At 42.5% G+C, this 27990-nt stretch overlaps 1 protein-coding gene and 1 pseudogene across 1 annotated transcript; both read left to right on the forward strand.

Moving 5' to 3' along the window:
- Positions 1–253: 253 nt before the first annotated feature.
- On the forward strand, positions 254–27849 carry HCLS1 (hematopoietic cell-specific Lyn substrate 1). Its single transcript, XM_002758755.6, has 14 exons — positions 254–353; positions 2807–2890; positions 3799–3872; positions 12463–12592; positions 13818–13928; positions 15771–15825; positions 21566–21676; positions 22930–22985; positions 23610–23679; positions 24851–25062; positions 26107–26211; positions 26725–26935; positions 27083–27148; positions 27266–27849. The coding sequence occupies exons 2-14, from the start codon at positions 2807–2809 to the stop codon at positions 27400–27402; spliced, it is 1422 nt and encodes a 473-aa protein (XP_002758801.3). The 5' UTR covers positions 254–353; the 3' UTR covers positions 27403–27849.
- Positions 5720–5847, forward strand: LOC118148267 (U4 spliceosomal RNA; annotated as a pseudogene).
- Positions 27850–27990: the final 141 nt, after the last annotated feature.

Raw genomic sequence — 27990 nt, forward strand, 5'->3', positions numbered from 1 at the left:
AGCATTCTGTAATGTGTTTTCTTGTTGAATGTTTGTTTCTCTCACTGAATTATAAACTCAGAGTCAAAGCAGCATTTCCTATGACTGCCCTATGACCCTCACTGTCAAAACATTGCAAAAGATCAGGCACAGAAACATTTAATCCTTTTTAAACTTAAGTGTCTAAAGCAGAAGGAACTGACTCAAACTTCAGGAAGTAGCTGTGAGGATGGGGTGGCAGGAAATGACAAAAACCTGAATACGGAACTGAAGCAGCAGCTCAGTTTCTCACTCCAAAGTGGCAGCAGCCAGAGAGGGAGTCGGTGTGGACGTGAGGAGCCGGGCGCTTAGAACAGAGGCTCGCACAGGTGGAGGTAGGTACTCTGAGCCATGGGACGGTCGGGAAACACAGGGCAAGATTTGAGGAGGAATCTACCTGACTCTTAGTCTTTGGTAAGGGGCAAGGTCACCACTAGTAGGCTTTTATCCTTTTATGGCCAGAAGGCCTGATTGTAAGTGTTTGTAGCGAATCAGCATCTGGAGATGGAAACAGAAGGGAGGGGCTTAAACACAAGGCAAATGATTCGGGAGCCATCTAGTACCAAGATCAAGTAAAGCTTTGCCTGATTTCTGCTGACAGTCTACAACCCACTCTAAGGCCTGTCTCCGCTATGTACTGAGTTGGGAAGAGGACCACAGAAGATGAAAACAGTATCTGCCCTGGAAGAGCATTATGGTCTCACAGGGAAACAAACCCACATAGGAAATGTAACAGATCAGGAAGTAGCCACTGATGTACACCAGTGCTGAGTACCAAGTTCTGATGGAGCCCAAGAAAAGGCATGATTGTTCTGCCCTCGCTAGTTCACAGAATCCCAGAATGTCAGAAATCCAGGAGACTACAGATTAGCTAGGTTAAGCCCTTCATTATTTTCCACTGAAGAAACCAGAGATAGTCACTGATTTGCAAATTATTAGTTAGCATTTATTAATCGCCGATCTGGTAGCTGCCAAATGAGTACCTACTCTATGTTGATGCCCTTGCGATGGTCACAGAGCTAGGGTGACTATTCCGACTCCCGGTCCATGTATTTTGTCGCAGTAGGTCAGCATTGCAACAAGGCCTCACAAGATTACTCTCTGGTTCCCCCTCTAGATAGCCCTTCTTACCTTTCTGGTTTCTGGTCAGTAGGTCAGGGATATTAGATAAATTGTTTCTGTTTCAGAAACTCTTCTCTTTATTTCAAAAATGGGTGAATGGGAGAATCAGGCTAATGCCTCCGAGGAGCTGCAGGAAAGAGGATGGGACCATCAGTCCTCATTGCTTCCTTATTGCTCATGACTATTTCAGAAACTTCTCCTTTCCAGTGTTCTGTGTGACAGTCCTTTTGTTGCACAGCAGCCCAGGAGCCAGGAAATGAGAAGCAGAGGGGTCTTAAGGATGCAAGATTCTAAGTCTTGTTTAGCTGCCTGCAACCGCGTCAGGGAAAGCCGAACTGCTTTCAGCTGTGACTCATGGCTGACTCGGTCAATATCTCTCCAGTGTCTCCTTACCACCTCTTTAACTAATTTACCCCAGACTTCCTCTGGGCTGGCTTTTAGGGGGTTGCTCAATGGAGAAGATGGCATTTTCAAGTGGAAATAGAAAACTGGAGAATCTGAAGGCCTAGGTGGAGGCAGGAGAACCCTAAGGAGTAGTTGTCAAGGGAGTCTTAGGAGAAAATGCAGAGCATGGGAAGGTCTCCAATGGGATGAGGTGTCTGAGGAGGGAAGGGTTGCCAGCTGGGAAGGGTTACCAACTAGCAAGTGGTGCCAGGGCCAAGAAGTCTCAGTGGCCATCACAGCAGTTGAGCGTTTTCTGTTGTTACTTCTTCATACCAAAGTCCACAGATGCAGAGCAACTGTGCCGCTCTTCTGCACAGTCTGGAAGACCGACTGGAGCACTGGGGATGGCCTAGCAGAATAACAGTTTGACACCCCTCCCAACTAGTGTTCTCTAAATATGTCTGCAACATTTATTTAATTGATAAAAATGGAATACCTCTTAATGTTCAAAATAAGATTTATTGTATACTATTCTTTTTTCTTTTCCACAATAGTCAACTTGAAAACCTGCTATTTTTTGAACTACTTTTCCTTAGAAATATAATTGAAACATTTTTTAAAAATTGAGTAAGAAATGACTTATTCCCAGCAAATAACACTTTCCCATGTGTTGCTCAGGGTGGAAATTTCAGCTGACTGTCCCTACGGACATACAGCTGTGAGGTGAGCAGTCTCAGGGTGGAGGTGGGACAGCACTTGGACCAGAGGCTGGATAAATTCTCAGTATAGTTAAGCAGGGTGTAGAGAGGGATGTAGATGTTCACTTTGTCAGAAGCTGAACAAATTTGTATTTCAACAGTGACAAAGGAATCATATATAGAAACCTGAGTGAAATGAGGCCATAATTCTAGGGATATTATAGCACCCCTCCTTGCCAACCACCTCCAGCCTCTGCCTGGCTGGCCTCAGGACACAAGTGAACAATTCCAGCAATTTTGACTTGTGGGTTACCTAGTGTTACTCACACCCATGATGACTTCTCTCTAGCCACAGGTAGGCCCAGGCCACATCAGTTTGTCTTGATTAAAGCCCCATCTTTCCTCTTGTAACTGAGCAGAAAAGCCTTCTTATAACTCCCATTTGCTTTGCTTCATTTTCTATTTTTTCTAAGAAAAAAAATGGCAGGAAAGATTGGGCTGCTATATTTTGACTTCAGCATTCTTATTTTTCCTCCTCTTGATTCTTTTTTGTCCCAATTATTCCCATCTCCTGCCACTCTCAGATGTGGAAGTCTGTAGTGGGCCATGATGTGTCTGTTTCTGTGGAGACCCAGGGTGATGATTGGGACACAGATCCTGACTTTGTGGTGAGTTTGGAAGTAGCTGTACTTGGACGGTGCAGAGGGTGGGGAGGGGAGGGCATCTGGGCCGCTCTGTGACCTTTGAGGATGCTTGGAAAAGAGCCTTCTGGGACTGAGACAGCCCTTATAGTGGGACAGATTGGTAGGACAGTTGGCTATCATGCATGGGGCATGCACGATAGCAGGTATCAGGGATGAAAGGAGACAGGCGTGGGGAGTTTGACAGTGTGACTGACAGGCCATGACAGGCTATACTGAAGGTGAGAAGCAGGTGAACCTGGGTCTTCCCTGGCCCACGATCCAGGATCCAAGCTGGACATGTGTAATTGGGGGAATTGAAAAGTTGTAGGAGACCAGATGGGGTAGGCATGAAGTATGCAGAGGAGGAATGGAGGTTTCAGAACTCACTAATTTAATTCTTTGTGTTTTTTTGTTTGTTTGTTTTGAGACAGAGTCTCACTCTGTGGCCCAGGCTGGAGTGCAGTGGTGCTATCTCAGCTCACTGCAACCTCTGCCTCCCAGGTTCAAGCTATTCTCCTACCTCAGCCTTCCGAGTAGTCCCTGTAGCTAGGACTACAGGCACAGCCACCACAGCTGGCTAATTTTTGTATTTTTTTGGTAGAGATGGAGTTTCACCATGTTGGCCAGGCTGGTCTAGCACTCCTGACCTCAAGAGAGCCACCTGCCTCAGCCTCCTAAAGTGCTAGGATTTCAGGCATGAGCCACTGCTCCGGGCCTTACCAGTTTAGTTCTTACATGGGGTCGGGTTGGGATAAACACAGAGTGGATGTGAAAGACCCAGACTGAAGGAGGCAGTGGACACAGGGGATGTGGAGGCATGTGTCAGTTGTGTGGCCCTTTTCAGTGTGGCCCATTTCTTGCCATCATCTATTACTGAGTGCTGTCGTTTGCAGAATGACATCTCTGAGAAGGAACAACGGTGGGGAGCCAAGACCATCGAGGGCTCTGGACGCACAGAACACATCAAGTAGGTGCCAAAAAGACTGGGGAAAAGGAAGGGGATTATGGGAAGAACTCAAAGAAAATTCAGAGACTTGAGAGAAGGTGAGGGAGGAAAAGGATAGGGTAGTTCATGTCTATGTATTATTGTGTTTGTTTTTTCTAGAGTCTATTCCTGTGTGTACCGGTGTATCATTGTGTATTTCCATTTTATGTCTCTCCTCTTTATCGTCCTCAACCCTGTCATCTGTCTTTATTATCTAACAACTGTGCTATTTCCCCAAGTGGGTCTATTGTGTTAACTGCCTCCCTTGCTTTAGTAAGGCATGAGAGATTCAGAGAGGAAGTGGCCCAAATACTAAGGTTCTCTCTATCTATCTGTCTGGCAATCATCTATCACCTATCTATCTCTTTAGATAAATACAAATGTGTGTTTAGAATTCAGGGTGACTTCCTTCAGATGGGCTAAGAACAATTAAGTACAATATCAAGGTGAAGAACTCAGAATAAATGCTATAAAATGAGGACACTTCAGCTCCCATACCTGGCCCAAATAACTTTTAAAATACAAATTTGTACTTAGCTATTTATCAGAAGTTGGAAGCCAAGAATGGTTGGAAAACCTGTTGATAAAAACTATTTTGGCAATGATGTTCAGGGATCTTTAAGATTACAGCCCTGTATGCATTTTACCAGAAACAAACAAACAAAGCCCTCTGATATCAGAAGATAAAGGGAACTTGCAGACTATCCAGGGGTTTCTGTGGGATGTGTCACATATTCAGGCCGAGAGATCCCCTCCTCTCTCCATGGATTATTCAGGATCATCTAACCAGGACCATCTGCTTTGGGTAATATCAGAATGTAAAACATAAGTAGCAAGGTAGACACAATAAATAGTATAACAAGCAAAAAATTCAACAACTACGCACAAAATGGCAAGATTAATACCATTTTAAGCTCCATTTTTAAGTCCTCCCACTGTGCACTAACAGCAGTGTTTTTACCTCTAGATTTTAAAAGTGTCAGTGGGTGACCACATTGCACAAGCAGCACACTGTGAAAGCCTGGCACATACAATTGGATGACAGTACCACAGTGTTTAATCAGAAATAAATGGTTTTGGCCAGGCGCGGTGGCTCACACCTGTAATCCCAGGGCTTTGGGAGGCTGAGAAAGGTGGATCACTTGAGGTCAGGAGTTGGAGACCAGCCTGGCCAACATGATGAAACCCTGTCTGTACTAAAAGTACAAAAATTAGTCGGGGATGGTGGTGGGCACCTGTAGTCCCAGCTCCTTGGGAGGCTAAAGCACGAGAATCACTTGAACCCGAGAGGTTCAGGTTGCAGTTAGTAGAGATTGTGCCACTACACTCCAGCCTGGGCAATAGAGTGACACTCAGTCTCAAAAAAAAAAAAGAATAAATAAATAAATAATTTCAATTGAGTAGCTATAATATTATTCTTAAACAACCCATGCAATTCTGGAAACAGATTTAACAATGGAACAGGGTCATTCAGGAAGCTTCTGTGATACTCCTCTATAGACTCATAGATCCAAAAAAAAAAAAAAATCAAGACCCTTTTGCTTTCTGAATAAAGGCCACTCAGCAGTAGTATTCTGGGAACTGTTCAAATGGGGATAGACACTTCATACCTTTTATCTCCCAGTGCCTGTTTCATATATAGGAGGTAGGAGTAGAATATTTTAAGGAAGACTCCTAAATTTCTGCCATAATCTTATGGAAAGAGCTTGAATTTGGATATCAGATTAGATTCAATTCCTAACTCTGCCACTCTTAGCAAAGTGAACTTGGTCACATAACTTTTTTGAACCTCAGCTTATTTATCAAACGGGGGTAAGAATAGCAACCCTAGCTTTGCACAGTGGTGGTATCATAGCCAATGAGGTTTATCTGAGGTGTGATTACTGCTAGTTGAAAACTTTTCCCAACACTCTGCTGTGATGACTTGCAATATAGTAGACGTTGGGAAAAAGAAAAAAGATAGCAACACTAATAAAAAAAAATGAAATAAGTAAAAAGAAAAAAAAAATAGCCACCCTGAAGATGTATAGTTAGAATTCAATGGGATAGCCAAAGTCTAGTGCAGTACTTTGCACTTCTGAGCAGCTCAGTGATGTTAGTTTTGTTTCCTGTTAACATAGGTTAGTTTAGCTGGGTGCGGTGGCTCAGGCCTGTAATCCCAGCACTTTGGGAGGCCAGGTGGGTGGATCACGAGGTCAAGAGATCGAGACCATCCTGGTCAACATGGTGAAACCCTGTCTCTACTAAAAATTCAAAAAATTAGCTGGGCATGGTGGCGCATGCCTATAATCCCAGCTACTCAGGAGGCTGAGGCAGGAGAATTGCATGAACCCAGGAGGCGGAGATTGCGGTGAGCCAAGATCGCGCCATTGCACTCCAGCCTGGGTAACAAGAGCGAAACTCCGTCTCAAAAAAAAAAAAAAGGTTAGTTTAATCATATTTCCTTACTAAAATCTAGCAAACATGTAAACAGACAACAGCCCTCTTTTTCCTAAGTGTGTTGGCCTGGACTGTTACAGCGCAACTCCTGTATACAAATCACTGACTGGTGCTCCCTGGAGTTGTACAACGTGGTGACTCTGCACACTTCCTTGTTAACCTAGCTGAATCTATCAGATAGAATAAATGATGGAGATATTGACAAACAAACAAACAAAAAAAACCGCTTACTCATCTCTCATTTACCCAGTCTACCAAGGTATAAAAGCCTGGTATCTGCTGGTAACAGACCAGGTGACCTTAGACAAGTCTCTTTTCTTCTCTGATTCTCATTTTGCCCATCTGGATCAAAAAGACCTCTAGAGGACTTTTCCAGTAGTAAGTCTCCAAAATTTTGGGATTCTCTCTGGCTAGTGTGGGCTAAGCCAGTCTTCATATGATGGGAATCACCATGGTCCTTGGAAAGGAGGGGGAAATTGGAGAGGAGAACAGTAGCTGTAGATTCTAACACTGACAGATCCCAAAATGTAAAAATAATAATAATTAAAAAAGAACAGTAGCTGTAGAGCTGAGATGACTAAAAGCAGGAAACGGAAGTGATTGCAGTTCTTACTAATCTTGCTACCTTCCCCCACACCGTGATGTCTTTTTTTGGGTCTGTGTTGAATAAATTAAGTTTGGGTAGTAATTTGGTAATTCAGTGAATAACTCAAATAGTCCTATCCATTTCTTATCTATTCTGTAAAGAAACTGCCTGGTTTTCAAGAACTATCACCCTTCCCTTCACCTTCTTTTCTCCACTCTTGACCATTCATTCTCAAGACTCAAGGGTGTATTTTCCCTTGACCAGTTTGTTAATCTTTAAATCTGTCACAGATTGATACTTTTTTTTTTTTTTTTGAGACAGAGTTTCGCTCTTGTTACCCAGGTTGGAGTGCAATGGCGCAATCTCGGCTCACCGCAACCTCCGCCTCCTGGGTTCAGGCAATTCTCCTGACTCAGCCTCCCGAGTAGCTGGGATTACAGGCACGCGCCATCATGCCCAGCTAATTTTTTGTATTTGTAGTAGAGACGGGGTTTCACCATGTTGACCAGGATGGTCTCGATCTCTTAACCTCGTGATCCACCCGCCTCGGCCTCCCAAAGTGCTGGGATTACAGGCTTGAGCCACTGCGCCCGGCCTAGACTGATACTTTTATAAAATAAAATAAAGTTGAATTTCTGGAAAAATAAATGGGAAAAAAATAACATAGATAATACAAACACTATTTTTATTTTTAAATTCAACAGATATAAAAATCATAATCATGTCAAGCATGATGGTCTGTTCCTGTAAACCCAGCTACTCGGGAGGCTGAGGCAGGAGGATCACTTGAGTCCAGCAGTTCTGGGCAATAGTGCTCTATGCTGATTGGGTCTCCATGTTAAATTCTGAATTAATATGATGACCTCCCACCTTCCAGGAGTAGGGGACCACAGGTTGCCTAAAAAGGGTGAACTGGCCCAAGTCAGAAATGGAGCAGGTCAAAACTGTGTCTGTGAGTAGCCACTGCACTCCATCCTAGGCAACATAGTGAGACCCCATCTCTAAAAAAGAAAAAGGAAAAGAATAAAATCACTATGTCAAATTGCTATAAAAGTTTCTAAACACATATTCTCAATTTTTCTTCTTATTTCTCTGTGAAACAGAAACAGTTCAGCTTGTGGACCACACACTGAATGGCACCACTCTGGAATAAGCTTTCAGCACTTCCTGGAATTTGTCTGGCCTTTAGATTAAATCTTTACTGTGCTATAACCATAGGATGTCTGCCTCAGTGGCCCTGTCCACTTTCTTGTGCCCTGACATTTTATAGCAAATGGAAATAAAGAATGGTGTAGAGCCAAGAGTATTGAAATCGAATTCTGGAGCTCTAGGGACTGGTTCCAGCTCTGCTATAAAAGGGCTTATACTGCTGAAGAGAGTAATAATATTTTGCCATTCTATCTTGATTTCCAGTGGTGACTGGAGATTATAGTATCATCCCTGTTTACCTTACAGGGGTACTGGGGAGAGCCATGGCTATAACTTAAGAATAATGGCCAACATTTATTAAGCTATTATATGTCATGCAAAACACTAAATACTTTTTCAAAACAGCCCTATATCATGGATGATGTTGCCATCCTGATTTCACAGAAAAGTGAATGGATATATTAATGTTTAGCAATTTGTTCAAGGATATAGAGAAACAGTTTGAGCACCCTAATCCAGAAATTCAAAATCTAAAATGTTTCAAAATCTGAAACTTTTTGAAAGCCCACATAATACCACAAGTAGAAAATTCCACACCTGATTACATGTGATGGGTCACAGTCAAAATGCAGGTGCACAACATCTTTTTCAGTATCCCCAAGGGAAAAATAAAGTTACCTCCATTTATTTAGATCTTCTTTAATATTTTCCTTAATATAGTGTATATGACACATAAATGAATTTCATGTTTAGGCATGGGTCTCGTTCCCAAGATATCTCATTATATGTATGCAAATATTCCACAATCTGAAAAAATCCTAAATCCAAAACATTTCTGGTTCCAAGCATTTTGGTTGAGGGATACTCACAGTAGTAATTTGAATTCGGCTTGGTCTGACTCCATGAGCTGAAATCTTAACCATTATATCATATTGTTTTTGTCTCATAAACATAATATTGTCAATAATTCTCTTGTTGAAATAAAATGCTAATTTCCATAAGCTAAACTATTGCCATTCCCTAAGGTTGCTTGCTATTCTGTTTACAATGACAAAATACTTTATAAGTTGGCCTTAATAATACTACAATCACTACATAAACCTCTTTATGAATGCCCAAAGTCTCTTTCATTTGATGTTTTCTTCACCTTATTATTTTTCACAAATTAACTAACTTGTTTTTTTTTTTGAGACAGAGTCTCGCTCTGTCACCTAGGCTGGAGTGCAGTGGTGTGATCTCGGTTCACTGCAACATCCGCCTCCCACGTTCAAACGATTCTCCTGCCTCAGTCTTCTGAGTAGCTGGAATTACAGGTGCCCTCCACCATGCCTGGCTAATTTTTATATTTTTAGTAGAGACAGATTTTCATCATATTGGCCAGGCTGGTCTCAAACTCCTGACATTGTGATCAGTCCACCTCAGCCTCCCAAAGTGCTGGGATTACAAGTGTGAGCCACCATGCCTGGCCACTTTTTCATTTTATTAATGGCATCTTATTAAGAGCAAAAGATCTTAATCCTGATAAAGTCTAATTTACTGAAAAAAATTTGTGGGGCTAATGCTTTATTTGTCTAAGAAATATTTACCCACTCAAAAATTGTGAAGACTTTCTTTGATGTTTTGTCCTAAAGGACTTATAGTTTTAGCTTTCACATTTAAGTCTATGATCCATTTCAAGTTGTCTTTTCTGTGCAGTGTGAGGCCAAGATTGAGGTTCATTTTTTTTTCATGTGATTATTTTTTTTGTTCAATGCTATTAGAAGAGTATACTGTTCCCATGGACTTACCTGGTGTCTTTGACCACATACACGTGGGTTTGTTTCTGGACTTTATTCTGTTCTCTTGATCTGTTTTCTCTGCTGACAGCATATCATAATGCACTGATTATTGTAGCTTTATGCTAAGTCAAGAAATCATGTAGTCTTCAACTTTGCTGTCCTTTTAAAAAAAAAAAGAAAGAAAGAAAAAAGGAAACAGGCCAGGCACGGTGGCTCATGCCTGTAATCCCAGCACTTTGGGAGGCCGAGTTGGGCAGATCACGAGGTCAGGATTCGAGACCATCCTGGCTAACACAGTGAAACCCTGTCTCTACTAAAAATACAAAAAATTAGCTAGGCATGGTGGCACACTCCTGTAGTCCCAGCTACTTGGGAGGCTGAGGTGAGAGAATCACTTGGACCTGGGAGGAGGAGATTGCAGGGAGGTGGAGATTGCAGTGAGCTGAGATTGGGCCATTGAACTCCAGCCTGGGTGACAGAGCGAGACTCTGTCTCAATAATAATAATAATAATAATAATAATAAAGACCTGTTTAGAATGACTTCAGCTATAACCTAAAGAAGAAGTTGGTTTTCTTTAGGCCTCAACAATTTCATTCAAATTATATCATCTATTGGTGTGATCCCCTGACTGGTCTTTCTGTTATTCATTAGATGAATATCCCTGAATATCATTTGCTAATCCCTTTTAAAACTTGTTTTAACTATAATATACTTATAACCCATTTAACAATCATACTCATTAAAAATTTACAGATTTTCTCCATTTGAAAGTAAATTTTGGCCCTAGTTTTTCATCTTTCACCTGAATACTTCAGCTGTAAGATATTGGGCAATCATTTACATGTCCTTGGTCCCAGTAGCTTTTGACAGTGTTGGTGTTGAACTGACAATACAAGATCTCTGCTTTTATTGTTGCCAGAGAGTTTAGAGGAGGCATGGGAACAGGGGGTGCTTCCAGCACTTAGCTTAATTTCATCTGATTCATAGCCAGCTTTCTAAAATTAGCTGTGGCTAAAGCTGAGAAGGCTTTTTTTTTTTTTTTTTTTTGAGATGGAGTCTTTGCTCTGTCTCCAGGCTGGAGTGCAGTGGCATGATGTCGGCTCACTGCAACCTCTGCCTCCCAGACTCAAGCAATTCTCCTGCCTCAGCCTACTGAGTAGCTAGGACTACAGGTGAGCACCACCACACCCAGCTAATTGTTTGTATTTTTAGTAGAGACAGGGTTTCACCATGTTGGCCAGAATGGTCTCATCTCTTGACCTCATGATCCACCTACCTCAGCCTCCCAAAATGCTGGGATTATAGGCGTCAACCACTATGCCTGACCGAGAAGACTTTTTAAAAGACCTTTAATGGAATTATCCACTAAAGGCCACCAGATGGATCTATTCTTCCATAAAAGAAGACAATTTCTGCTATGAGACAACCATTCTATATATAATCAATGTGTCTGGTTGTCCTGAGCTGGTGAAGTCCCAGTAACCTCACTATCTCAACACCCAAACCCTCATTGCTTGCTGCAGAAAGTCAAATTTCTTATTTGGGGTTCTCTTGCCCAAATGTTTCCAAGAATCCCTGGATCCTTATATATGTCCAAGTAACAGATCTGATTGCCACTTGTTGCTAAGCTATCACTTCATATCCTCAAGCCAAACGGGTTGACTGAGATGGCTCTCCACCCTCTTAAGTGATGCAAAGATGGTAAAGATGGAAGTGGGTGAGAAGTAAGAATGCCTTTTTTGGTGTCACTTTCTCTTAGGGATAGAGGTGTCCCTTCAAATCAGAATCATTTGGGCCTTAAAGTGTTATAGCAATTATTTTGTTAGTTAGTTTTCATTAGTTATTAGTTTTCTCAGGAATTATCAGCCTGTGGAGAGAGGGCAGAAGATCTTAATTCATGATGAAAAAGTATAAAAAATACTACTAATGTATAAGTAATTTTTCCCAATGCTGTGTTTTTATAAGCATTATTTTTAATGATGTTCTAGGATGCTAATGAAAGGTAATATTTCAATTTATTTAACTATTATCCAACCATTGGGCATATAGATTGTTTCTTAGTTATTGCTATTATATACAGTGCTTTGGTGAGCATCATTAGACAGTAAGCTTTGCCATATTTAAAGTCATTTCCCCCAAAACCTAAAATGCAATTAAAAAAATAAAAATTTTTCATTTCCCTGGTGTAGATTCCTAGGACTAGAATGTGTAGGTCCAATGGTATGTGAATATTTTTTTGCTTTTTGAGACAGATCATCTAATTGATAGAAAGCATATCCATTCAGAAAAGAAAATAACTTTCCAGTGATCAGAATATAGGTATCATTGTCCTCTAATATTTAAAAACATGAAAAATGTGACTGAAGATCAGAAGGTTATTTTACTGAGCAAAATAACAGACTAGAGGAAATATTATTGGCCTATGGAGAGTTTAGATCAGGCTATGGTATGCAGGCCAGACTGATCTCTTACTTCTAGACCCATTACTAGTATGTTTTGGGGGCTCAGGTTATTACTAAAAATAAACAGAACAGATTTCAAGACTTCCATTTCTCTGAGAGGATGGGTTTGTTGACCTCCCTGGGATACATGAGCCTTGGTCATGTATTTTCTTCCAGCATCCACCAGCTCAGGAACAAAGTATCAGAGGAGCATGATGTTCTCAAGAAGAAAGAGATGGAGTCGGGACCCAAAGCATCCCATGGCTATGGAGGTCGGTTTGGAGTAGAAAGAGACAGAATGGACAAGGTTAGTTGAAAGAGAAAGATTTGCTTAAAAAATATATATATATTTTATACATATTTATATATAATTATATATTTATATAACAGATAGACATATGTATAAATATATATTTATAATATATAATAAATAAATATAAATATAATAGAATTATAAATGTAAATATATAAATTTATATTATAAATATATATTATACCTATATGCTATAATATAGGTATATTATAAATGTATAGTTTGTTCATAAGTATATATAATTAAATATATAATATTTAATTATATATAAAATATTTCACTAGAACACCCAGATACTTTTGTTCTAGATCAAAATATATATATTTTGACTCATTTATTGGCTCATGAGTTAAAACTCATTCAAAAGTGCAGTATTCATTTGGTCTCTTAAATAGAATGTCCATGTTATTTGTATCAAATTTTTCTGATCTCAACACACAAGATATGCATGGCAGAAAATAAGAGTCAAGATATTAGAACTGCTGGTCTGTTGTAGCCCCAACCATACTGTAACTCCTAGACCAAGAAGGCAGGGAGCACAAGTGGAGGACAAAAACATGTTTTAAAATTATTGGCTGTTTTTAAATGTTTATATATTCTATGTTGCAACTTCTCTTTATTATTTTCTTTACTGTGTATTTAGTGATTTTTTTGTATATATGTTCTACATTACATGTTGTATAAAAGCTGAGAGTTCACTTCTGAACTTTGATGGCCATACAGGAGCAAAGATCTAGAACAAAAGCACTGGCTCTCCTAGTGAAATATTCAATCCCGGGTATGGCACCCGGTCAGTCCCCCTGGTCTCTCCTCCATACTACACCCACTTCTGTTCTGCCGCACAATGCCCTTGTTTCGGCTCTTTTTGTTTCTGGTTTAAACACTGCTCTGTCTACCTAGTCTCTATCCCCTGGTTCCCAGCCCATTCTATGGGAGTGTTCAGAATGAAGGCTTCCTAATGGTATTAAAGAAGAACAGGCGTGAGCAGGCATCCAGAAAAAGTCTCCATTTCTCCCATCGCATATTCCTTGGCACCACTGTCAGAGGCCATAGATCTGACCCAGAATGGAATTTCTTACATGCCTACATCTCACTCTATCTGTGTTTATTTTTTCTTTATTTTTTAATCAGTTTTGTCTTCTACTTAATTCATCTGAATGTATTTATTTTTTACGGTCATTTTTATCATTTCACTTAGTCCATCCTTGATTTTTCTCAGAGTGCAGTGGGCCATGAGTACATTGCTGAGGTGGAGAAGCACTCTTCTCAGACGGATGCTGCCAAAGGCTTTGGGGGCAAGTACGGAGTTGAGAGGGACAGAGCAGACAAGGTAAGTGACAACTCTGTCTCCCCGCCGCCCACCTCAAGTCATGTAAAACTTGCTCACACTCACCCCTGGATGTTGGCCCATGCTTCTTTGTTGAAAGACAGCAGTGGATGCAGTGAGGACCTGACACCATTACAGGGATACCTCCCTCAGCAAGTTCCTTGGTGTCAATGTTGGAAACCATACATTGAGCTGAAAGACAGTGATTCAAATGAGGAGAAGACTCCAAACTGTCTGTTTGAATAAGGAATTCCTCAAGCGCCTGGTTTTTATTATACTCATATGCATGAAGATAAAACAGAGAATCAGAAAAACTCTTCTTTTGGCTTAACATCAAAACCTTATAAATACTCATGCCTTTTAGGAAAACAGAGTCGTTAGTTTAAATGTTATTACGAGGGCAGCAAATAATCAAGTTAAACAACTATTTAGGGTTACAGTTTTTTAGAAAGTAACAGTTACTATTTACAGGACTTAGCATCAATATCCAAAGTCCGGGTATCTTTAAAGACTCCTTTGTACAAAACAAAACAAAATGTTGTTTTAAAGAGAAAAAAAAGTACAGTATCATTATAGCAGCATATTGTTGACAGGAGAGTAAGATTGATAACTCATTGATGTGTTTAGTTCCATGCCTCATTAGGTCAGATTCTTTGAACTTATTTTTCATGGTGCAGAATGGTGTCTCCTCCCTTGCAGCTGCACACAGAGGGAGGACATCTTCTTCACAGCTAGCTGAGATGTTTTCTTTTTTTTTTTTTAAACCAGCAGTTGTTATGAATCCTTAAAGCTAAGTTCTAGAACACTAATTGTTTGCATCATGGGGGGAAAAACCATGAAAAACAAAACCAGGAAAGTTTAAAACATACTATAAAGCCAAGGGAAGATGTAGAAGGAAAATTTTAAAGGCAATAGTGGAATATGGAGCATGCAATGTTCTAGAATCAGGATGGAATTCCCTGTTCCATCTTGGTCCCCTCCTGCCTGACTTTGCATAATCTCTGATTCTTACATCTTTTGCTCACAAGCCACAAATGGAATCATCCAGTCAGTGTGTCATGTAAATCAAGAAACAATACATGCTAATGAGTTCTTAAGATGCAAAAACCCAGACTTGCTTAGAGACCCATAGTTCCTGAGCCAGATGGAGAACAAAGCTCCAAAACTCTGTGGTAATGTTAGGTATCTGGGCAACATGTCCAGTCCCGGAGCCAGCTAGAATCCAGACTCTCCAGGTTGCAGTTATCCCACCAAAATCCACATATTTGTGTTTCCATTATTGAGTAATGAAAGAGAAGAGGCACAGCGTTATCAACTGAGAATAGAATAATGTCTCTTCATGAGCAGAGTGCTTTCTACTTTACAAGGCAATTTTCTAGGTATTACCTTTCAGTTTTGTGAGGATTCGTTAGGAAGAAAAGCACTAAGTTAGTGAATGAACCTAAGTAGACACTTTACCTTGTCCCATTTAGTTCTCATGATATCCCAAATGAAGAGGGATCATTTTTCTCACTTTATAGTCAAGTTAGAGAAGGCAGGCATGCCTCTCCTCATTTTATATGAAAAGAGATTGGGGCTTAGTAATATAAAGGAACATGCCTAAATTTCAACAACTATAAATAGGGGATGTAGGGTTTGAACCTAAAACTATCTGTGTCCAGGGCCCACGTTCACTGCTCTGTAGTAGCCTGTGTCCACATCAGCCTGTTCCTACATTAAACATCCATACTCAGCCTCAAGACCCTACAAACTACCTCTGGGGCTGGGCTGGGAGTAAGGACAGGTCAGGGAGGGGAAAACCTGTTGGCTCTGACTCTAACCAATTCTCTCTCCTCCTCTCTGTAGTCAGCAGTCGGCTTTGACTATAAAGGAGAAGTGGAGAAGCACACATCTCAGAAAGGCAAGGAACTGTACTTCACTCAGTCTCAGCAATCTGACTGGCAGGCTCTTCTGCTAAGACTTTATCTTCCAGCAGTTGTCATCAGCTTTTTTAATCCTGTGACCCAGCTCACCACTATTTTATTTACTTTTGTTTGTTTCTTTGTTTTTGAGACAGGGTCTTGTGCTGTCACCCAGGTGGGAGTGCAGTGGCATGATCACCGGTCACTGCAGCTTCGACTTCCTGGCCTCAAGCAATCCTCCTACCTTAGCGTTCTGAGTAGCTGTGACTACAGGTGTGCACCACCATGCCTGGCTAATTTTTTTTTTTCTTTGTAGAGATGGAGTCTCACTATGTTGCCCAGGCGGCCTCATTTCACGTGATCCTCCCCTCTTGCCCTCTCAAAGTGCTGGGATTACAGGCATGAGCCACCGCATCCAGCACTATTTTATATACTTTTTAATCCCAGTCTATACTTGCTTCTCTTTTTCTCCATTATTGCTTTCTATAATATTAAGTTTTTGAATCCCTCTTTTTCCTCTAATGGATTGAAAATAAGGTATTCTATTCCTTTTAGAAAGTTATTCCTAAATTTTAACATGCATCTTTGACTTAAATTTAAAATTAATCACAATCTTGGCCGGGTGCGGTGGCTCACACCTGTAATTCCAGTACTTTGGGAGGCCAAGACAGGCGCACCACCTGAGGTTGGGAGTTCAAGGATAGCCTGACCAACATGGAGAAACCCCGTCTCTACTAAAAATAAAAAATTAGGTGGGCGTGGTGGTGCATGCCTGTAATCCTAGCTACTTGGGAGGCTGAGGCAGGAGAATTGCTTGAACCCTGGAGACAGAGGTTGCAGTGAGCCGAGATTGCACCATTGCACTCCAGCCTGGGCAACAAGAGTGAAACTTGATCTCAAAAAAAAAAAAAAAAAAAAATTAATCACAATCTCTTCCTGAGTATATAAGATACATAGAATATTTTAACTACATTTCTTTTATCAAACCATATTGTTGTTGTTCAGTATATTGGTTCCATCTTATAAACCCCACAAAAATGAATCATTATTATTACTTAGTAAGTGTTTATTTAAATTGACCAAGGTATTTACCTATTTTCTAGCTCACCATTGCTTATTGTATTTCTTTGTTTCATCTTTGCATCTTCTATTTTCTTCTTGCTAAAATATATCCATTAATAAGCCTTTTAATGAGTCTATGTAAGGACTTTCAGTCTTTGAAAAATGTCTTTATTTTGCATTATTCTTATTGTTATATTCCCATCATCACTTTAAAGATAATATTTCATTGTCTCTGAGATCTCTCTTGTGTCAGACTATCTTTCCTGTGTAAGTAACATGGTCTTATCTCTGTTTTTTTTTAAATTAAAGATTTTCTTTTGATTTCTGATATTCCACATTATTATTAGGGCATGTCTAGGTGTTAGATCTATTTTTTATTAACCTATGTGGGACATATTGCTCTTTTTCAACCTCAGATGTGACTTTCATTATAGAAAGTTCTCAGATATTTTCTCTTTGAATAACTCTTCTCTCTTCTCTTTATGTTCCTGTGCTGCATTCTGAGTAATTCCTTAAGATCTAGGTTAAGTTCATTAATTCTCCCTTCAGCTGTATTCCATTATTGTTTCAGCTGTCCATTACATTTTAAACTTTTTTTCAAATCCCTTCCCTCCCCTTCATTCCTTTCCTTTTTCTCCTTCCTTCTACCTTGACCTTCTAAAGTGCTAGGTTTACAGGCATGAGCCACCACATCAGATATTTTTATTTCTGGAAGTTTCCTTTGGTTCTATTGCACATCTGTTGATTCATTTTCCATAAGACATTACAGTTTCATTACTATTCCCTGCTCCACTTCTTTAAGCTCTTTAATTACTTTAAATATGTACTTTGTAGTTTCTTTCATATTTTATATTATTTATAGTTCTTGACTGTGCCCGTTCTTCTAACTAATCTGCTTTTCCTCATGGTTATTTATTTTCTCAATGGTTTGTAATGTTTGTTTATAAACTTATTTCAGTGAAGGAGAGGGATATTTGTTTTATGAGAATTTCATGTGCCCTGGGTTTAGTAAGTACCTCATCCAGGGAAATTTTGCCTCTACTTCTGGCTGAATTCTAGAGGTCTTAATAGTAATGGACATTTTTTTCTTTATTATTATCTTTTCCCAGGAGTTCAAGTTTTTCTGTTTTTTAAGTTGGTATGGTAGGTTGTGCTTTTCAAAAAATTTGTTCATTTTGTCTGTGTTGTGAGGTTTATTGGCATAAATTCATTATAATATTCTCTTATTTTCTTCTTAGCTTCTATAAGATTTCTAGTGATGTGAAATGTCCATTTTCATTTCTGATCTTGTTTATTTGTGTTTTTTCTTTTTTAAATTATTCTTACTAGAAGTTCATCAATGTTATTTTCTTTCCAAAGAACAAGCTTTTGGCTTCGCTAATTTTCTCTATTGATTACCTGTTTTAAAAAATGCATTGGTTTCTGCTCATATCTTTATGTTTTTCTTCTAATTAGTGTTGATTTAGTTTTTTTCTTTGTCTAGCTTCTTAAGGTAGAAACTTAGATAATTGATTTTAAGCCTTCCTTTCTTTTCTATATGGGCACTTAAAAAGCTATACATTTCCTTCTAAACACCACATTTATTTGCTACATTCAACAAATATTATATATGTTTTAATTTTCATTCATCACAAATCTGTGGTCCCAGCTATTCAGGGGGCTAATGTGGGAGGATCCTTGAGCCCAGGAGGTTGAGGCTGCAGTGAGCCATGATTGTGCCACTACATTTTGGCCTGGACAACAGAGTGAGATGCTGTCTCAAAAAAAAAAAAAAAAAAAAAACAAACCGAAAAACATTTATTCAGTTACAATATTTTCTCATTTCCCTTGTAATTTCTTCTTTGACACATTTATTATTTAAAAGTTTTTACTACTTTTCTAAGTATCAGGGAAATTTTCTAGATAATTTTATTGGTATTGACTTCTAATTTAATTCTATTAGGATCAGAATATGATCTCTAATATTTCAGTCTTTTGAAATGTACTGAGACTTATCGTCTTAGAGATTTATGGACCAGCACACGGTTTATTTGGTCAATGTTCTATATGCATGAAAAAAGCACATTCTGTAGTTTATAGTGTTGTAAGAGTCAATTATGTTTTATTAGCTGATAATGTTTGAATCTTCTATAATTTTACTGATTCCTTTTTGCCTAAAATGCCTATCAATTAAGGAAAGAATGATGTTAAAGTTTTCAACTACTATTATAGATTTGTCTATTTCTTGTTCTACTTCTGTCAGCTTTTGCATTGTTTGTGTGTGTGCGTGTGTGTGTTTGTGTGTGTGTGTCTGGTAGAGTCTTGCTATGTTTCCCAGGTTGGTCTCAAACTCCTGGGGTCAAGCCATCCTCCTGCTTCAACCTTCTGAGTAGCTGGGACCACAGGCATTCACCACACATGGTTTAAAAAAATTTTTTTTTATTTAAGAGCTTCATGCATTTCGATTCTGTGAATAGGTTTATACCAGCATACATATTCTTGATGAATGGTATTGTTCTTTTATCATTGTATCATGTCTCTCGTCTCTTATAATGCATTTTGTCTTGAGATCACTTTGTCTCATATTCATGTCATCTTTCTTATGCTTATTCTTTCCATAATATATATTTTCCTGAATTACTATTCAATTTCTCAGCTTAGAATTCCCACATCACCTAAGTGGTAAAAAAAAATTTTGTGTGTGTGTGTGTATTTGCATTCTACACTCAGGTGTAGGCTTGGAGTTTCCAAGTCTCATAAGCAAATTTCCCCCCTATCAAATGTTGAACAGGCTACAAGCCCCCCTCACCATTTTCCTGGATAAATGAGTAGAATTTTTTTAACATTCTCTTATAGGAGTGGAGACAGCTTCATTTGTGGTTTTCTTCCCTCCTCCCCCATTTTTATATGGAAATTAGAATCCCAGACCCTGGATTCTAATCCCTATTCATTACATTTGGAATTTAAAATCTGATCAGGTATGATAGTTCACACATGTAATTGCAGCACTTTGGGAGGCTGAGGTGAGTGGATCCTTTGAGACCAGGAGTTTAAGGCTAGCCTGGGCAACATAGTGAGACCCCATCAGTGCAGAATTTTTTAAAAATTTTTTTGAGACGGAGTCTGCAACCTCTGCCTCCTGGGTTCAAGCGAATTTCCTGTCTCAGCCACCCAAGTAGCTGGGATTACAGGCAGCTGCCACCCTGCCCGGCTAATTTTTGTATTTTTAGTAGAGATGGCCATGTTGGCCAGGCTGGTCTCAAACTCCTGATCTGGTTATCCACCCGCCTTGGCCTATAAAAATGTTGGAATGGCAGGCATGAGCCATTGTGCTTGGCCTTTTCCCTTCCTTCCTTCCTTCCTTCCTTCCTTCCTTCCTTCCTTCCTTCCTTCCTTCCTTCCTTCCTTCCTTCCTTCCTCCTTCTTCTTCTTCTCCCTCTCCTCTCCTCTCCTCTCCTCTCCTCTCCTCTCCTCTCCTCTCCTCTCCTCTCCTCTCCTCTCCTCTCCTCTCCTCTCCTCTCCTCTCCTCTCCTCTCCTCTCCTCTCCTCTCCTCTCCTCTCCTCTCCTCTCCTCTCCTCTCCTCTCCTCTCCTCTCCTCTCCTCTCCTCTCCTCTCCTCTCCTCTCCTCTCCTCTCCTCTCCTCTCCTCTCCTCTCCTCTCCTCTCCTCTCCTCTCCTCTCCTCTCCTCTCCTCTCCTCTCCTCTCCTCTCCTCTCTTTTTTTGACAGAGTCTCTCTCTGTTGTCCAGGATGGAGTGCAATGGTGTGATCTCAGGTCACTGCAACCTCCGCCTCCTGGGTTCAAGTGATTCTCCTGCCTCAGACCCCCAAGCAGCTGGGATTACAGGCACACACCACCACACCTGGATAGTTTTTGTATTTTTTAGTAGAGACAGGGTTTCACCATTTTGGCCATGTGGGTCTCCAACTCCTGACCTCAAGTGATCCTCCTGCCTCAGCTCCCAAAGTGCTGGGATTACAGGTATTAGCATGGTGCCCGGCCTGAGCTTCACTCTTTAAAACAAAATTGTTATGTTTTATCTGACATTTCTATGTGCTTATATAGGAGTAGGGGAAAGGAATACATTTCATATATCTGCCTTTTTTTTTTTCTGGGAATCTCTTCACTCTCTATGCTTGCCCCTTCTTGAAAATGGGAATGTTCTCATCTTGGGATGGAAATGAGAGAAGAGAGGGAAAAGGTAAGCAATATTCAATTAGAAGACTACTTAGGGCCGGGCACAGTGGCTCATGCCTGTAATCCCAGCACTTTGGGAAGCCAAGGCAGGTGGATCATAAGGTCAGGAGATCGAGACCATTCTGGCTAACGTGGTGAAACCCTGTCTCTACTAAAAACACAAAAAATTAGCTGGGTGTGGTGGCATATGCCTGTAACCCCAGCTACTTGTAAAGCTGAGGCAGGAGAATCCTTTGAACTTGGTAGGTGGAGGTTGCAGTGAGTGGAGATCAAGCCACTGCACTCCAGCCTGGGTGACAGAGCCAGACTCCATCTCAAAAAAAAAAAAAAAAAAAAGACTACTTAGGACACAGTTTCTCTTTAATTCCCCTGAATTCAAGCCCTGCTCTTTTCCCAGGCCCCTAACACTCTGCACCCATTCCTGCTGGCCTCTGTTCTCCAGCGCTTCCCTTTGTGCTGGAGCCTAAGGGTGGGCTCTCATGACTGCTCCTTCTATCATAGATTACTCTCGTGGCTTTGGTGGCCGGTACGGGGTGGAGAAGGATAAACGGGACAAGGCAGCTCTGGGATATGACTACAAGGGAGAGACGGAGAAACACGAGTCCCAGCGAGGTGAGTTGGGGTTGGAAGGGGGAATGTCACAGATAGTACAGGGCTCTCCTTCCTTCCTTACTGGAAGCTCACCCAGGGGTCCCAGAATACAGAGGGGCCAGATGTCCAGAGCAGGGGTGAGTGCACAGTAAGCGCGTGTGTGGGTGGTGGTAGTGAGGGGAGAGAGGAAAACAGCAGGATTAAGAGCAGGGCCTACACTGGCCAGGCACGGTGGCTCACACCTGTAATTCTAGCACTTTGGGAGACTGAGGCAGGCAGATCATCTGAGATTGGGAGTTCGAGACCAACCTGACCAACATGATGAAACTCCATCTCTACTAAACATACAAAAATTAGCTAGGCGTGGTGGTGCATGCCTGTAATTCCAGCTACTTGGGAGGCTGAGGCAGGAGAATCGTTTGAACTCAGGAGGTGGAGGTTGCAGTGAGCCTAGATTGGGCCATTGCACTCCAGCCTGAGAGCCTGAGCAAGAGTGAAACTCTGTCTCCAAAAAAAAAAGGTGGGCGCAGTGGCTCACGCCTGTAATCCCAGCACTTTGGGAGGCTGAGGCAGGTGGATCACGAGGTCAAGAGATCAAGACCATCCTGGCCAACATGGTGAAACCATCTCTACTAAAAATACAAAAAATTAGCTGGATGTGGTGGCACATGCCTATAATCCCAGCTACTTGGGAGGCTGAGACAGGAGAATCGCTTGAACCCAGGAGGCGGAGGTTGCGGTGAGCTGAGATCCTACTATTGCACTCTGGCCTGGGCAACAAGAGCGAAACTCCATCTCAAAAAAAGGAAAAAAAAAAAAGAGCAGGGCCTAGCGGGGAGGTGAGAGAGAAGGGAGCATTGAGGAAGGGATGAGGACAGAAAGCTGGGTGCTGGCCAGAGGATGCTTTGCCATGAGTCTTAGAGGGCCCTCTGCTGTCATCACAGTGGATAAGGAGGTTTACTGCTTCCCTGGAACCCATAGGGATGGCTGGAGTGCTCTCTGTATTTTTCCCTTTTTCTTTTACATTTTTTCTTAACTGTTGCTTTCCACTTTCCATGTTTCTCTATTTCCATCTTTCTTTTCTCCATTCTCTCCCAAATTTTTTCCCCATCTGTTTCCCTCTCTTCTCATCCATGTCTCCCTCTATCTTCTGACTCTCACATTTCCTCCTACATCTCTGTTTTCCACATTCCTGTCTTTCTTCCCACTGATTCTTCTCCCCACCCATTCCCAGCATTTTGATTTCCTGTAACTCAGAACTTTCTATCCTGCAGATTATGCCAAGGGCTTTGGTGGCCAGTATGGAATCCAGAAGGACCGAGTAGATAAGGTAAAGCACCAGAACACCAATGTCTTAAGAAGAGTTCTCTAAGTTTAGGGAAGTGCGCAGAGAAGAGTGTGAGGCAAGGCTGGGAAAAGGAGGGGATGGCAATGCTGGCTGCCCAGAGCCTGTCCTGCTGGCATCCTGCACTCTGCACTGACTCAGCGTCTATGGGGCATGTCTTCCAAAGCCTGAGCTTTGAGGACAGTGGGAGAGGCACACAGAGACACAGATCAACCGCAGGGAAAGGTGGTGTGGGACTGGAAATTGTACTGATTCCTTAGCATTGCTTAACCCAGTCTTAAGTCTCTTCCCACACCATGCCACTGTCCTCCCTACACTAATTTCTCCTCATGCATTGGCCAGGGGCCCTGCTACATTCTAGGCAACTGGGCTTGGAGACATAAGATTCTAAGGTCACTGAGCTTTTGAAAGGGGGAGCTGAACCCAGCAGTTTAGAACTTCTTTACCCCCTTCTCTACCACAAAACAATATTGGAACATGCTGTCCAGCCTTTGAGCATCCAATTGTTAAGGATGCCTTCTACAGTGGCCCCAACCCCCAAGACCGTCTCTAGGTCACCACTATCCCTGCCTCTCCCCCACAACACACATGCTGTTCTCCTGCCTGCAGAGTGCTGTCGGCTTCAATGAAATGGAGGCCCCGACCACAGCTTATAAGAAGACGACACCCATAGAAGCTGGTGAGGTTTTGTGATTCACTCTCCGTGAACCTCACTACCTTCTCCCACATTCGTTTTCCTCCCTAGACTATCTCCTCCATACCTTTAACTACCTGGATTAGCTGAGGTAAACCTGATCCCTATCCTCATGTTCCCAAATTCTGTCTCTCCTAGAAAAACCAGGTCAGGCAGGGCTCATGCCTGTAATCCCAGCACTTTGGGAGGCTAAGGTGGGAGGATTGCTTGAGCTCAGGAGTTTAGGAACATGTTAGATAACAAGGGGAAACCTATCTCTATAAATAATACAAAAATTAGCCAGGTGTGGTGGTGCGTGCCTGCAATTCTAGCTGCTTGGGAGGCTGAGGCAGGAGAATCGCTTGAACTCAGGAGGCAAAAGTTTCAGTGAGCTGAGATCATGCCACTGCACTCCAGCCTAGGTGACAGAGTGAGACTCTGTCAGAAAGGAAGGAAGGAAAGAAGAAAGGAGGGAGGGAGGGAGGAATAGGGAGGAGGGAGGAAAGAGAAAAACCAAGTCAAGTAGATAGAGAGATAGAGTGATGTTGGGGAAGGAACTAGAGGCGGAGAACAAAGTGTGGCAGGGGGTGGGGGTGGGTGGGGTAGGGGCACTGATGGGGAACCACTTGGGAAGGATACATAGGGATAGGAGCCTCGGATGGGGTTGAGGATGAGTAGTGGCTCAAAGAAGGCATACAGATTTGTGGAATACGAACGGGGAGGATGCCGGTTGGAACCTCAACGTTTACAATTTAGAAAGGACGCAAGCAGGCTGGGTATGGTGGTTCACGCTTGTAATCCCAGCACTTTGGGAGGCTGAGGTAGGAGAATCACTTGAGCCCAGGAGTTCAAGACCAGGCTGGGCAACACAGCGAGATCCCCTCTTTATAAAAAATACAAAAATTAGCTGGGCTTGGTGGTGTGCAGCTGTGATCCCAACTACTCCAGAGGCTTCAGTAGGAGGATTGTCTTAGGTTGCATAGCCTGGCTTTATAAAAATCCAGGCTTCCGGGCTATGGCATCCTCCTATAATCCCCTTCTTCCTCTGTTGGTACCTTCCTGTCCCACAAGTCCCTCCTCCTGGATATTTAACTGATTCCCCTTCTTCCTTCAAGTGCCACTCCTTCCCCACCTTCCAATCCAAGACAACCCTAATTCTTCTTGCCTGTGGCCACAGCTTCTAGTGGTGCCCGTGGGCTGAAGGCAAAATTTGAGTCCATGGCTGAGGAGAAGAGGAAGCGAGAGGAAGAGGAGAAGGCACAGCAGGTGGCCAGGAGGCAACAGGAGCGAAAGGCTGTGGTAAAGATGAGCCCTGAGGCTCCACAGCTGGGGGTAGCTATAGAGGAGCCAGCGGTACCGGTCTCACTGCCCAAGAAAATCTCCTCAGAGGTGAGCGCCTGGCCCTCCAGGATCCACATCCAAGATCTGTTGCCCAGACAGGAGCCTAAGGGGTCCACACCATTGGCAGAAAATAAGGCAAAGGCCTCGCCTGGGCTGGGCAGCGTCTGTTGTCTCTGACTTTAGAAGACTTCAGTCTCACTGTAATTGGGCCTCATATATCAGAATGTTAGAAAGAAAACTCCAAGATTTACATAGTACAACAGAAAGCAAGTCACAAGCCAGTACAGCCAATTATTGCTGTAGAAACTGAGAGGAAGGGGCTGTCACTTCAGGTTGGAGCCCATCTTGAAGAATGAGTTCCATTTGAATTGGCAGAGAGCAGGAGAGGGTGTTCCTCGTACATGTAACAGTGAAGACATGCATGATGTGGTGGGTCATGCTTGTAATCCTAGCACTTTAGGAGGCAAAGGTGAAAGGATTACTTGAAGCCAGGAGTTCTAGACCAACCTGGGCAACATAGTAAGACCCTATCCCTATATATATTAAAAAAAAAAAAAACCTAAAGATTAGCTGGGCATGGTGGTGCACACCTATAGTCCCAGCTGCTTGGGAGGCTGAGAGAGGAGGATCATTTGAGCCCAGGAGTTTGAGGCTACAGTGAGCTATGATCTCAACCCTATGCTTCAGCTGGGGCAGCAGAGTGAGATCCTGTCTCAAAAAAAAAAATTAAAAAATAAAAAGAGTGAAGATGTGCCAGGCATGGTAGCTCACACCTATAATGCCAGTACTTTGGGAGGAGGAGGCGGGTGGATCATGAGGTTAGGAGTTAAAGACTAGCCTGACCAACATGGTCAAACCCCATCTCTACTAAAAATACAAAAATTAGCCAGGTATGGTGTCATGTCCCTTTAATCCCAGCTACTCAGGAGGTTGAGGCAGGAGAATTGCTTGAACCTGGGAGGTGGAGATTGCAGTGAGCTGAGATCGTGTCACTGCACTCCAGCTTGGGTGACAGAGTAAGATTCTGTCAAAAAAAAAAAAAAAAGTGAAGATGGAGGTTTGCTTACTTGAGAGATGCTTCATTCTCCACAGGCCTGGCCTCCAGCTGGGACTCCTTCATCATCAGAGCCCAAGCCTGTGATAACCAGTAGGGAAAATCCAGTGCCCTTGCTGCCCATGAGGCTGACTCTCTCGGAGGTAAGCAAACCCCCAAAGATTCTCTGCCCCCTACCCCATCTCCTCGAGTCTTAGGAAGGTGGGCTGTGCAGGGTGGCCAACCATTCTGGTTTACCTTGTACTGTTCTGGTGTTAGCACATAAGTCCCTGCATTCTGGGAAACTCCTTTGTCCTGGGCAAACTAGGACAGTAGGTTATCCTAGCAGTGGTAGCTCAACAATGTGCTTTTGCTTCAGTGTTTCCTTGGTGTCCCAAAGAATCTGACTTGCTTTCCACTTCCCTCCCCTCACACATTTTACATTCTCTTCCCATTGTCTCTGGAATGTGTTTTGGGTGGTGGATGTGGGAGGAGGTTGAGGAGTGAAGACAGATGAAAGGCTGTGTCCCCCAGGAGGGGCAGTTAGACAGAGGCAAGGGTGGAGGGGAGAAGAGGCAGGGTGGTGAAAGGTGGCAGTGGGGAGCAGATCTTAGCAGTCCTTCATTGAGTCCTCCTGGAGAGTGGAAGTCACGCTGCTCCACACTGTTTCTTCTCAGGACAACGAGGAGCCCCCTGCTCTGCCTCCTAGGACTCCGGAAGGCCTCCAGGTGGAGGAAGAGCCAGTGTATGAAGCAGAGCCTGAGCCTGAGCCTGAGAATGACTACGAGGATGTTGGAGATATGGACAGGCATGAGCAGGAGGATGAAGCAGAGGGGGACTACGAGGAGGTGCTTGAGCCTGAAGGGTCTTTTTCCTCCACTCTGGCTGGTGAGTGGTGGGAGGAGAAGCAGGAGAATTTGGTCATGTCCAGGGGAGGGAAAGAGGAAGAAGAATTTCTTTGTTGACCCAGCAGGAGCTTTCTCTGTTTGCCTTCTTCATGTTGATGAGACCATGTTTGTGTTTCTCATTATGCAGGATCATCGGGCTACCCGGATGGGGGTCTGGGGATCTCAGCTGTGGCCCTATATGATTACCAAGGAGGTAGGTTGGGAGTGGCCTGAGGACCCTGGTGCCTGGAGGCCCTGATACAAGACAGGAGGACATGGGGAAAGAGATTCATGTCTGACCATTCTAATATTCCCTCAACTTTCTCCCCAGAGGGAAGTGATGAGCTTTCCTTCGATCCAGATGACGTCATCACTGACATTGAGATGGTGGACGAGGGCTGGTGGCGGGGACGTTGCCATGGCCACTTTGGACTCTTCCCTGCAAATTATGTCAAGCTCCTGGAATGACCGGAGCTCTCTGTCTGCTGCAACTGTGATTTCCCATGTCCAAAGTGGCTCTGTCTCCACCCCTTCCATATTCGTGCTGCAAATCTCTAACTAGATGAGGTCCTAGGCAGACTTCCCTCTCCTGCTTCATTAAGGGCTTGGGGCAGAGACAGCATGGGGAAGGAGGTCCCCTTCCCCAGAGTCCTCTCTACCCTGGATGAACCCATGGACATTTCTCTTGTGGTCCTGCCTCCTTCTGCATAAACACCTCTCTGCCACCCCAAGCTCTGCTCTCCTCCTCTGTGAGCGCTGGGCTTCCCAGTTTGTTTACTTGGGAAAGTATGTCTAGATTGTGTGGTTTGCCTGGTTGTGCTATTTGCCCACTTTCCTTCCCTGAAGAAATATCTCTGAACCTTTTTTCTCTTCAGCCCTAAAATTCTAAATAAAGTGGGAGTGTGGTCACCTCTACGCCGAGGTAAATAGTACTTTTTGTGTGGCTCTCATGACTCCAAATCCTAAGACTCCAGCCTTTCCTCTTCCAGGCATATCCAGGAGACTTTCTCTTACTACTGCCGATTCCCCTGCACCCTAGATGTCAAGGGCTAGGCC

The sequence above is a fragment of the Callithrix jacchus genome, chromosome 15, assembly GCF_049354715.1.
Source record: "Callithrix jacchus isolate 240 chromosome 15, calJac240_pri, whole genome shotgun sequence".
Lineage (NCBI taxonomy): Eukaryota > Metazoa > Chordata > Mammalia > Primates > Cebidae > Callithrix > Callithrix jacchus.